Source organism: Oncorhynchus nerka, linkage group LG3, assembly GCF_034236695.1.
Source record: "Oncorhynchus nerka isolate Pitt River linkage group LG3, Oner_Uvic_2.0, whole genome shotgun sequence".
Taxonomy (NCBI): Eukaryota; Metazoa; Chordata; class Actinopteri; order Salmoniformes; family Salmonidae; genus Oncorhynchus; species Oncorhynchus nerka.
The window spans coordinates 30773829-30785868 of NC_088398.1; the positions used below are offsets into that span (position 1 = coordinate 30773829).

General features: G+C 47.4%; 1 protein-coding gene and 1 non-coding gene across 2 annotated transcripts in view; one reads left to right on the plus strand and one right to left on the minus strand.

Annotated features, from left to right (window-relative positions):
- Positions 1-270: 270 nt before the first annotated feature.
- The window catches only part of LOC115106696 (transforming growth factor beta-2 proprotein-like), a 33888-nt gene continuing 22118 nt past the window's right edge, over positions 271-12040 (minus strand). Inside the window, exons 2-7 of the mRNA XM_029629684.2 lie at positions 7103-7266; positions 2765-2897; positions 2540-2650; positions 1669-1837; positions 1087-1240; positions 271-820 (exon numbers count right to left, since the gene is read on the minus strand). Coding sequence (XP_029485544.1) covers positions 662-820; positions 1087-1240; positions 1669-1837; positions 2540-2650; positions 2765-2897; positions 7103-7266 — 890 coding nt within the window. The 3' untranslated portion in view covers positions 271-661. The remainder of the gene's footprint in view (positions 821-1086; positions 1241-1668; positions 1838-2539; positions 2651-2764; positions 2898-7102; positions 7267-12040) is intronic.
- Positions 5827-5979, plus strand: LOC115116945 (5.8S ribosomal RNA). The gene has a single exon (XR_003861630.1). It is a non-coding gene; the product is annotated as a 5.8S ribosomal RNA (ribosomal RNA).

Consider the following 12040-nt stretch of genomic DNA (forward strand, 5'->3'; position numbering starts at 1 on the left):
TGCAAAACGAGACAAACAAAATCAAGGAGATGGCTTGCTTTGAATGTTGAAACCGGGGGGTTGTCTTTGTTTCTCAGACGTATTATTTCACATATAGACACGTATACTTTTTTCCAGTGTTTGCCGTACTCTTGTGTCTTTGTGTGACAAGTGTGTGAGGTGAGGCATGTTAACAGGGCCTTTCTAAACACAAAAACACAGGCACACCTGTACAAAAGCCACAGCTGCGTGTGTGTGTGTGTGTGTGTGTGTGTGTGTGTGTGTGTGTGTGTGTGTGTGTGTGTTGTGTGTGTGTGTGTGTGTGTGTGTGTGTGTGTGTGTGTGTGTGTGTGTGTGTGTGTGTGTGTGTGTGTGTGTGTGTGTGCGCATGGATGTTTCGGGAGACATGTTTTCTGTACCTAGATCTGCTCAGCACCTTTTCCACTTGTGCTTGTAGGAGATCAAATATGTCTGTACAATAGTGCAGGAGACTAATAGTGTGACTGACTGTGTGAATGTACAGTATGTGTTTGTTGATGAATGTGTGTATGTGTATATGTACAGTATGTGTATTTATATGTGTGGGTGGGTGGGTGCATACACGCGTGTGTGCATGTGTGTGTGACTGAATGTGTGTGTATCCAAGTGTGTGTGTGTGTGTGTGACTGAATATGCACAGTTCCTAGCTGCACTTGCAGGACTTGACGATCATGTTGGAGAGCTGCTCTATCTTGGGGGTCTTGCCGATGTAGTAGAGGATGGTGAGAGGTTCCAGATCCTGAGACACACAGCAGGGCGATGCTGACGCCTCCGGGTTGATGGTGTTGTACAGGCCTAGCACCTGAAGCGAAGAATCACACACAGAGGTATGAGTATGAGGCTTGATGTTGACAAAGGCAATGGTCTTTGACCAGTGCTGCTTTGAAACTATGAACAAACTAAAAAGAGGAATGAGACAATCTACAGAAGAACTCCACTGCACAATGCTGCCACAATGACCACTACTCCACACTGCTACTCTCACCACTTCTCTACTACCACTCTGACCTCTGCTGGCTCTAAACCAATCCCTTTGGATTATTTAACCTTTGACCCTTGACTTCTCACCTTGGAATGCTGGGTGTCAGCGCTCCATAGATAGGGACAGGCCCCGGCGCAGAAATTAGCATTGTAGCCCTTGGGCTCATGGATCCACCTCCAGCCCAGATCTTTCTTGAAGTCGATGTAGAGCGACCGCAAGCAGCAGTTATCCTGGACATTTCTGTGCGTAGGAAGACAGAGAGAGTTAGGAGTGAGGGATGGATACGGTTCTGTGGGAGCCACACGTGTGTGTGTGTGTGTGTGTGTGTGTGTGTGTGTGTGTGTGTGTGTGTGTGTGTGTGTGTGTGTGTGTGTGTGTGTGTGTGTGTGTGTGTGTGTGTGTGTGTGTAAGAGAGAGTGAATACATGCATAGCTGTGAGCAGAGAGAGTTCTGCAATAAGAACAACTGCCAAGTGTGTGTGTGTGTGTCACTGAGAGGGTGAGCTGCTGACAGAGAAGGTAACAATTTACTCGGTGTGTACAGTATCTATTAGCTGTGAGTGTGCATGCACACATGCTTGTGTATGTGTGTTGAGTTCCCGCCAGCAGAGTGGTGTCGAGGTCAGATGAGGATCAGTGGGGTCAGTAGGGGTCATTATGGGTCAGTACCTGGAGCAGAAGGCAGCATCCAGGGCTCGTTTGGAGCGGTGGCTCTTGTGCTGGGACTCTAGGCGGTAGGAGGGCAGCAGCATCATGAGCAGGTGTGGAGCCTGGGCGCTGTGGCGCCGCTTCCGATACACCTTCAGGTCTCCGCTGTGGTGGAAGCTGTCATCTATACCTGTCAATCACACACATACATATCATCAAAATCCATCATGTTCATACAATGTCAAATCAAGTTAGGGGAAATCATGTGTGACATTTTAAAGTGGAAATGACACTTTTTAAAAGCTTTTTAAAACCTTTGGAATATACTACAATTTGCATTTCCTGCTGTGCAGAGTGATCAAATTAAGATAGAACATATGTGTAGGACCCATAGGGCTCTGGTCAAAAGTAGTACACTATATAGTGACTAGTGTGCCATTTGGGACATACTCCAAATCATCTGTACCAGTGAATCACACAAACTGCATATCTGCTACTTACTGCACTTCTTATTTACACTTGCCAAACACATTGCTGCATAAGTATCCATGTCAGTTAGCTACATATGAAGGAAAGTAAAATACAATGTACTTATCTCTCAATGTACAGATATTCTATCTTTATTTGATCACTCTGTTGTCGCAGAAAATGTTCCTGCACTGCAGGAAATGCAAACGGTAGTGTTCAAGGCTTCTAAAGTTTTTAATTTCCACTTAAACATTTCAGACTTGATTTTCTCGAATGAAAAATGTATCATCCCCTTCAAAAAATTTCCATAATAATTCACATTTCCTTTAACTGCAGGATTCTTCCCCTACCGTGAGAAACTAGTCGAATTAAGACAGCATCTGTATGCCTGTAGAGTAACACACATATACTGTCCAATACATACCTGCAAAGCGGGTTTCCAGCTCCTCACTCTTATTGGGGATGATGTAGTTGTTTGAGGGCACAAACGTACAGCACGGACAGTGCAAGCTGATCTTGAATCCACTGTTTCTGTCTGGGGGGAAAAATAGACAGGATTGTTAATATACAACAGGCCAATGAGATTTCCGAATCATGTATGATCAGTGATTCAGCTGTAGTATAGGAGGTCAAAACCTCTGCGTCCTACCTCTATGAAGCAACCATTCACTGACTGCCTCTGTCACGTCAAAAGACAGCCACTCCCCTTCCGTGCGCGTGCGCACCACCTTGCTGTCAATGTAGCGCTGCGTCGGGGATGCCAGGTCCTTGTGACTCAAAATCTGTGGAAACAACATGTGTCCTATGTATGAGAACAACCTGGAGGGAAATTCTGGCAAGAGTCCCAGAAGTCGCTCCTGGTTCAGTTACTCGGGTCTAGTAGTGGTCCCCCCAGTCTCCAAGACTGCTCTCTCCCTGATCGATTGAGCAGGTCTAGGAGGAGCTGAGCTGGGCCGGAAACAGATGCCGGACAGAGCGTTGTTATTCTGCTGTCCTTCATAACCATGTATTTATGTTGGCCATGCTCTCCTTAATGTGAGAAACACTGCTTCTCTACTCCACCACTGTCTGCTACACCACTGTGATCTACTGCTGCTACAGGGAAGCCTAACGAGAGAGGGAGGGAGAAGAGGCAAGAGAGAGGCAGAGAGAGATAGAGTGAGAGAAAAAGGAAAGAGAGGTTGAGACTAGTCAAAATCTCTGAAAAGTAAGCTTACAGAGACTGGGGCCAATTGCTTACAAACCCTTGAGATGAGAGACCGACAAGGGGGCCCATCTACCTGGATAGTCACTTACTTCAACATATATAGGTCCTATCTTTCCTCTAGGCCCTGGCTAGTCTTCACTAGGCCCTGGCGAGTGAACCATCTCAGGGCCCGATCACTCCTCAACAGTCATGGCAAAGAGAGAACCTTCCTAGTAGTTAATGTATAGTAACACTGTATCTCTGAGACACACATCATCGTGTATCGGCTCAATTCCACTCTGCATCTGAATGGGTGTCCAGTTCATGTACAGCACGACTTGAATGTATTACTGAATGTTATCAGTTCATCTCCTTGGAGAAACTCTCCCTGGTTGCACCGGCTCTATCTGTCCTCCCTCACACGCTTTCAACCGCCTGTGTTGGCGTGAGAAAGTCCTCCATGTTGAGCTGTGTTTAGGTCACCTGTCATTCCCCTGGCTGGACATAAACACCACCACGCCCTGGGAATGGGCTGGTGCCGACGGTCCTACACCGTGTGGAGGCAGGAGACGCTGGGCCGGAGCGCAGCCCCCGGAGACTCAGCACCGGCTCTAAATCACCGCTCTGCATTCCACACTCCTCTCTCCACTCACAAATAACGCTGGACTGATCCATGCGCTGCCCGGCTCCCGACACTACTGACTCACACATTTCTAACAGGCCCACACTGAACTTTATAATGTGTGTGTGCACGCATGTACACTCAAGTATGGCATATACTCATTTAGTGGTAAGCATTTAGTCATCTATTTCATACTGGTCTCAAGTGGTAAAACTTAAAAAACAAAAGTAGTATATTTGTGGAATTCACCATATTATCATTCATCCTGTGTCAGGTGTGCTAATAGTGCTAATTGTTTTTATTTGTCAAATGGCAGCCAAGCATCGATGATCATGTCACCAGAATAAGACCCTCGATGTTTATTGGAAAGGAGCATCAAGCTCATCACATTGCACTTTCACAAACCTGTTCATCATCATTTATTTAATCTGTAACCTAATGACTCCGGTTCTATTTTGTGGGTTTTTCTTCTGAACTGGGGCCATGATTGAGAGGGACGGCCGGGGGCATATGTATTGTGCAGCTCGAGGTGAAATTCTTGGACCTGCGCTAGACAGACGAAAGCATTTGCCAAGAATGTTTTCATTAATCAAGAATGAAAGTCGGAGGTTTGAAGATGATCACATACCGTCGTAGTTCCGACCATAAACGATGCCAACTAGTGATCCGGCGGCGTTATTCCCATGACACGCCGGGCAGCGTCCGGGAAACCAAAGTCTTTGGGTTCCGGGGGGAGTATGGTTGCAAAGCTGAAACTTAAGGAATTGACGGAAGGGAACCACCAGGAGTGGAGCCTGCGGCTTAATTTGACTCAACACGGAAACCTCACCCGGCAGGGACACGGAAAGTATTGACAGATTGATAGCTCTGGTGGTGGTGCATGGCTGTTCTTAGTTGATGGAGCGATTTGTCTGGTTCATTCTGATAACGAACGAGACTCCGGCATGCTAACTAGTTATGCGGCCCCGAGCGGTCGGCGTCCAACTCGTTCGAGGAACAAGTGACGTTCAGCCACACGAGATTGAGCAATAACAGGTCTGTGATGCCCTTAGTTGTCCGGGGCTGCACTCGCGCCACACTCAGCGGATCAGCGTGTGTCTCCCCTTCGCCGAGAGGCATGGGTAACCCGCAGAACCCCACTCGTGATATGGATTGGGGATTGCAATTATTTCCCATGAACGAGGAATTCCCAGCGCGGGTCATAAACTCGGATTGATTAAGTCCCTGCCCTTTGTACACACTGCCTGTCGCTACTACCGATTGGATGGTTTAGTGAGGTCCTCGGATCAGCCCCGCTGAGGTCGGTCACGGCCCTGGTGGAGCGCCGAGAAGACGATCAAAAAAAAAAGTTTTCCGTAGGTGAACCTGATCATTAACGGATTGCCAGCCGCAGGCGTGGGGCTGTGCTCCAAGAACAAAACTGCTGTGGGTTGGGTAGGGTGCTCACGCCCCCTGGCTCTCCCTTCCCTCGGCATGGGGCTCTTGACCTGGAGGGTGGCTTCGGCCCCAGCCTGAGCCCGGTTCCCCGCATCACCATGTCGCCTGGGTTGCACCCGACCGGCTCCATCCCCCCTTTCCCCATTAGGCACGGCCACATGGCCCACCTCGGTCACGTCCGAAGGGGATTGGGGGTTGCCGGTGAACCGGGTCTTCATGACTCGGTCTCCATATTTAAACTGCTTGGGTCTCACCCAGGGCCCTCGCGAGGCTCTGGGAAGCCAGCCAACCGCTCTGTGCCCCGGTGCAGGTTTAATGTCTCCCCTCCCGGATGTTTTTCGTTCAACCTCAAACCTTTTTGCTCCGTAAACTGTGGCCTCTTGCTCTGGCGAAGGGTGTGCGGGGAAAAGGAGGGCAATCTCCTCAACACCGCCTAGCCACTAGCCTCTGCATAAAACAAGAGTACAACTCTCAGCGATGGATCACTCGGCTTGTGCGTCGATGAAGAACACAGCTAACTGTGAGAACTAATGTGAATTGCAGGACACATTGATCATCGACACTTCGAACGCACCTTGGTCCCCAGGTTCCTCCTGGGGCTACGCCTGTTTGATGGTCGCTTTGCCATCAATAGGAACCCCCAGGTTTCCGCGGCTGGGGCAGTCGCAGGCCGCCTCCGGGCCTCGGCTGTCTCTCCTCTCCCCCGTGCTCTCTTCCTTTCCCTTCCCACCTCGGCGGGAGGCGCCCACGTTCCCAGCATGGTGGACTCTGTCTTTCTGTGCTGCCCACATTACGCATGCAGTTCCCGGGGTAGCGCTCGGGGGTCAGGTTTGGGCCGTGGAGAAGGTGACAACGGAAGCCCAGCCACACTCCATTCACTTTGACTACGACCGCAGATCAGACGAGACAACCCGCTGAATTTATGCATATTACTAAGCGGAGGAAAATAAACTAACCAGGATTCCCTCAGTAGCAGCGAGGGAAGAGCCCAGCGCTGAATCCCCGTCCGTCCGGCAGGCGCGGGAAATGTGCATGCTTTTCCGGACAAGTCATAGTGGGAGTACCACACAAGTTTACTTCGATATGATGGTTATTATATCAATATTTGTGAATAAAAGCTTTTCCACTGACATTTCTCGCATAATTAATTATACTGACACAAAAAGATGCCAACTTGTCTAGCCTATTTTGTTTAGTCTACATCTGGAAAGTTAACCGACAAATTTTCTGTTTACATCAGGCTGGTCGTAAAATGTACTTCACTCACATCAAAAGGTTGGATTGGCCTCCCGAGTGGCGTCACTACAGACCTAGGTTCGATCCCAGGCTGTATCACAACCTGCCTTGATCGGGAGTCCAATAGGGCGGCACATAGTATCCGGGTTAGGGGAGGGTTTGGCCGGGGGGGGCTTTACTTGGCTCATCGCGCTCTAGCGACTGCTTGTTGCGGGCCGGGCGCCTGCAGGCTGACTTCGGATGTCATTTGAACGGTGTTTCCCCCGACACATTGGTGCAGCTGGTTTACAGGTTAAGAGGACAGGTGTTAAGAAGCGCGGTTTGGCGGGTCATGTTTCGGAGGACGCATGACTGGACCTTTGTACTTCCAAGCCCGTTGGGGAGTTGCAGCGATGAGACAAGATCAAAATTGGGGAGAAAAAGGGGGTTAAAAATGTTTTTACTAAGAAAATAAAAAAAGGTTGGATGGAAACCTGGTTAGAGATGAGGACAGAAGGGAGGTTTACCTGGTACATTTCAATCCTCTGTTCAGACACGCGGGCCTTGGGGTTCTGGAGGCGGAAGACTCGTAGCTCAGCCTTGACCAGGTTAGAGGCATTCTTCTCCATGGAGGTCACGTCGAAGGTGAGCCGTCTGTAGTACGGGTTGTAGTGCGTGGGAGAGATAACATCTGAAACAAAGGAAGGAGGACGGAGTTTAGCAACACAACTGACGATTTTGTTTATGTGTGTGTAAAGACAGACCAATCCAAATGGCTGACAGGGTGGAAATTCTTCCCTACTTTTACTCTTCCCCACTCACTGTGTTCAGTTGAGAGGTTATAAAAAGACAAAGAATGGTCAAATTCTCATAGTTTCACAGCAGTTATCAAAATGGCTCACACACCAGATTAGAATTTGATGACATTCGCTCACTTGCAATGTTAACACACACATCTCCCTGTCTCCCGCGTGGGTCACTTGGGGGTAATGTTGCAGTTCACATGGTTCCTATAGGAACCCGGTACCATGGTAACGCTCACTGAATACTCCCGAACATGTGCGTAAGTATCTGATATGGGACCTGCACAGTAGTACTGTAACGCTCACACAACTCAAAACCATGTGTGGTGGAAGCGTGTGTTTGACAGAAGCTTACACAGTAGAACCGGGTGACACGCTTAGCACTGACAACCTTGTGTGTAGTGGTGCGCCTGACAGTCGTGTGCTTGGGCGCAGAAAGTAATGCAACACACTTAATGCTGGGAACCATGTGTGCGGTGGTGTGTGCTTGACAGTTCCCTACACCACGGTGTATTAGGAGGCCCGGAGCCTTAAATTGATGGCTGCAACGTTAGGCAGAAGCCCAGGATTAGCCAGCCACCATGGTTTGTTTAAAGAGAGTATACAACCGCAACGACCATCAGGACAGGATGGAGAGAAGGGGGAGAGAAACTGCTAAGCAGTTGTACTTGGAGCCAGACCTTAAAGGACAACGACAGCCAAAATACCATTTACTTTACTCAACACTGAGATAAATTAGTTGAATTATAATAGCTTGCGTGTGTGCGGTTTGTGTGCGTGTTAAACACAAAGCTGTGACAATGCTCTTGTGTCAGAGGGAGCATGTGTGAGGTGACTGTGTCTAATGTGACCTTTGACCTTCTTAGTGAGAGACCCATTCAGGTCTCTCACAGGCACCTACCAAATACCCGTCCCAGGGTCATGTTTCAGAGCAGATCCTGTCTTTTTTTTTTATCAGCCTATCAATCTTTTTTCTCTCTCTCATTTTCTCTCTCTCTGTGTTGCGCCAGTGACCAATGGACTGGGCGCGCCAACACTAACCCTTCTCTGTGTGACCAGAGAGTCAGATGAGCCAAGACTAACTACGCTCTTGCTCGCTTCCTTCCCATCTGTCAACAGAGAAAGTCACACTTCCAAGTCCCAATGGGCCAGCTTAAGGCAGTGTGTAACTTCTACACAGCGGCGCTGCCTCATGAATGATGCCGCTGTGCTTAACACAACACTGGCCGCATTGACTGAGGACACAGGAAATAGGGCAGCTGGACTAACCACAATGAACATACACTCACCTAATGTACAGGTCTGGATATCCATTCGCACACATACAATCTATTTGCATACACTTCAAACAGACATATACTACAAGTCAAAAGTTTTAGACCACCTACTCGTTCAAGGGTTTTCCTTTATTTTGACTATTTTCTACATTGTAGAATAATAGTGAAGACTTCAAAACTATGAAATAACACATATGGAATCATGTAGCAACTAAAAAAGTCAACTTTATATTTGAGATTCTTCAAATAGCCACCCCTTTGCCTTGATGACAGCTTTGCACACTCTTGGCATTATCTCAACCAGCTTCATGAGGTAGTCACCTGGAATGCATTTCAATTAACAGGTGTGCCTTCTTAGAATTTAATTTGTGGAATTTCTTTCCATCTTAATGTGTTTGAGCCAATCAGTTGTGTTGTGACAAGGTAGGGGGTATACAGAAGATAGCCCTATTTGGTAAAAGACCAAGTCCATATTATGGCAAGAACAGCTCAAATAAGCAAATAGAAACGACAGTCCATCATTACTTTATGACATGAAGGTCAGTCAATAAGGAACATTTCAAGAACTTTGAAAGTTTCTTCAAGTGCAGTCGCAAAAACCATCAAGCACTATGATGAAACTGGTTCTTATGAGGACCACCACAGGAATGGAAGACCCAGAGTTACCTCCGCTGCAGAGGATAAGTTCATTAGAGTTAAAAACCTCAGAAATTGCAGCCCAAATAAATGCTTCACAGAGTTCACTACGACAGACACATCTCAACATCAATTGTTCAGAGGAGCCTGTGTGAATCAGACCTTCATGGTCGAATTGTTGCAAAGAAACCACTACTAAAAGACACCAATAATAAGAAGAAACTTGCTTGGTCCAAGAAACACCAGAAATGGACATTAGACCGGTGGAAATTTGTTCTTTGGTCTGGAGTCTAAATGTGTGATTTTTGGTTCCAACCGCCGTGTCTTTGTGAGACGCGATGTGGGTGAATGGATGATGTGTATTTCCCACCATAAAGCATGGAGGAGGAGGTGTTATGATGTGGGGGTGCTTTGCTGGTGACACTTGTCTGTGATTTATTTAGAATTCAAGGCACACTTAACCAGCATGGCACAGCATTCTGCAGCGATACGCCATACCATCTGGTTTGGGCTTAGTGGGAGTATCATTTGTTTTTCAATAGGACAATGACCCAAAACACCTCCAGTCTGTGTAAGGGCTATTTGACCAAGAAGGAGAGTGATGGAGTGCTGCATCAGATGACCTGGCCCCCACAATCACCCGACCTCAACCAAATTGAGATGGTTTGGGATGAGTCGGACCACAGAGTGAGGGAAAAGTGCTCAGCATATGTGGGAACTCCTTCAAGACTGTTGAATAAGCATTCCAGGTGAATACGCAGCTGGTTGAGAGAATGCCAAGTGTGTGCAAAGCTGTCATCAAGGCAAAGGGTGGCTATTTGAAGAATTTAAAATATAAAATGTATTTAGATTTGTTTAACACTTTTTTGGTTACTACATGATTCCATATGTGTTATTTCATAGTTTTGATGTCTTCACTATTATTCTACAATGTAGAAAATAGGGAAATAAAGAAAAACTCTTGAATGATGGGTAGGTGGTCTAAAACGTTTGACTGGTAGAGTACATACGTCACCAGACACGCCACAACGGGTTTCTTCACGGTACACAAACCAAAAACAGATTTAATGCATTGCTCAGTTATGTATGGAGCCATGTCATCGTGAAATGCTCTGCCACCAGATGTTACTCAAGCAAAACGCCAATTAAGCTTTAAAAAAACTGATAAAAATACATGGTGTATCACAGCACCTCCTCTTTCTAAAGATGTAATTGAACTGTACTGTATATAAGAATATGAATATGTATATATGAATAGTGTGTAAATAGTATTTTTTGTTGTCTCCATGTGTCTTTCCTATATAACATTTATTTAATATGTTTTATATATAATTTCATGTGATATCTCATGTTGTTCTCGTCTATAACTGTTCTGTACTTCGTTACGTATTTGTAAGTTTTATATGGACCCCAGGAATAGTACCTGCTGCATGTACAGTAACTAATGGGGATCGTAATAAACTAAACACCACACTCAAGCACGCACACACATAAAGCTACTGTATATCCGTTATATACATTTGGAATGCTCTCTCACACACAACTACTGCACAATAGGTCATTTTACTCAACAAAACATAAACAGTCAAGCAGACACACACACACACACACACACACACACACACACACACACACACACACACACACACACACACACACACACACACAAGACAGTAATACATCCTCCCTCAAGTCAACTGGGGAATTCTGGGTGACTCAATAAGCCAACCACTGGTTGACATTTAAGTCATTTAGCAGACGCTCTTATCCAGAGCGACTTACAAATTGGTGCGTTCACCTTAAGACATCCAGTGGAACAGCCACTTTACAATAGTGCATCTAAATCTTTTAAGGGGGGTGAGAAGGATTACTTTATCCTATCCTAGGTATTCCTGAAAGAGGTGGGGTTTCAGGTGTCTCCGGAAGGTGGTGATTGACTCCGCTGTCCTGGCGTCGTGAGGGAGTTTGTTCCACCATTGGGGGGCCAGAGCAGCGAACAGTTTTGACTGGGCTGCGCGGGAACTGTACTTCCTCAGTGGTAGGGAGGCGAGCAGGCCAGAGGTGGATGAACGCAGTGCCCTTGTTTGGGTGTAGGGCCTGATCAGAGCCTGGAGGTACTGAGGTGCCGTTCCCCTCACAGCTCCGTAGGCAAGCACCATGGTCTTGTAGCGGATGCGAGCTTCAACTGGAAGCCAGTGGAGAGAGCGGAGGAGCGGGGTGACGTGAGAGAACTTGGGAAGGTTGAACACCAGACGGGCTGCGGCGTTCTGGATGAGTTGTATAGGGGTTTAATGGCACAGGCAGGGAGCCCAGCCAACAGCGAGTTGCAGTAATCCAGACGGGAGATGACAAGTGCCTGGATTAGGACCTGCGCTGCTTCCTGTGTGAGGCAGGGTCGTACTCTGCGGATGTTGTAGAGCATGAACCTACAAGAACGGGCCACCGCCTTGATTTTAGTTGAGAACGACAGGGTGTTGTCCAGGATCACGCCAAGGTTCTTAGCGCTCTGGGAGGAGGACACAATGGAGTTGTCAACCGTGATGGCGAGATCATGGAACGGGCAGTCCTTCCCCGGGAGGAAGAGCAGCTCCGTCTTGCCGAGGTTCAGCTTGAGGTGGTGATCCGTCATCCACACTGATATGTCTGCCAGACATGCAGAGATGCGATTCGCCACCTGGTCATCAGAAGGGGGAAAGGAGAAGATTAATTGTGTGTCGTCTGCATAGCAATGATAGGAGAGACCATGTGA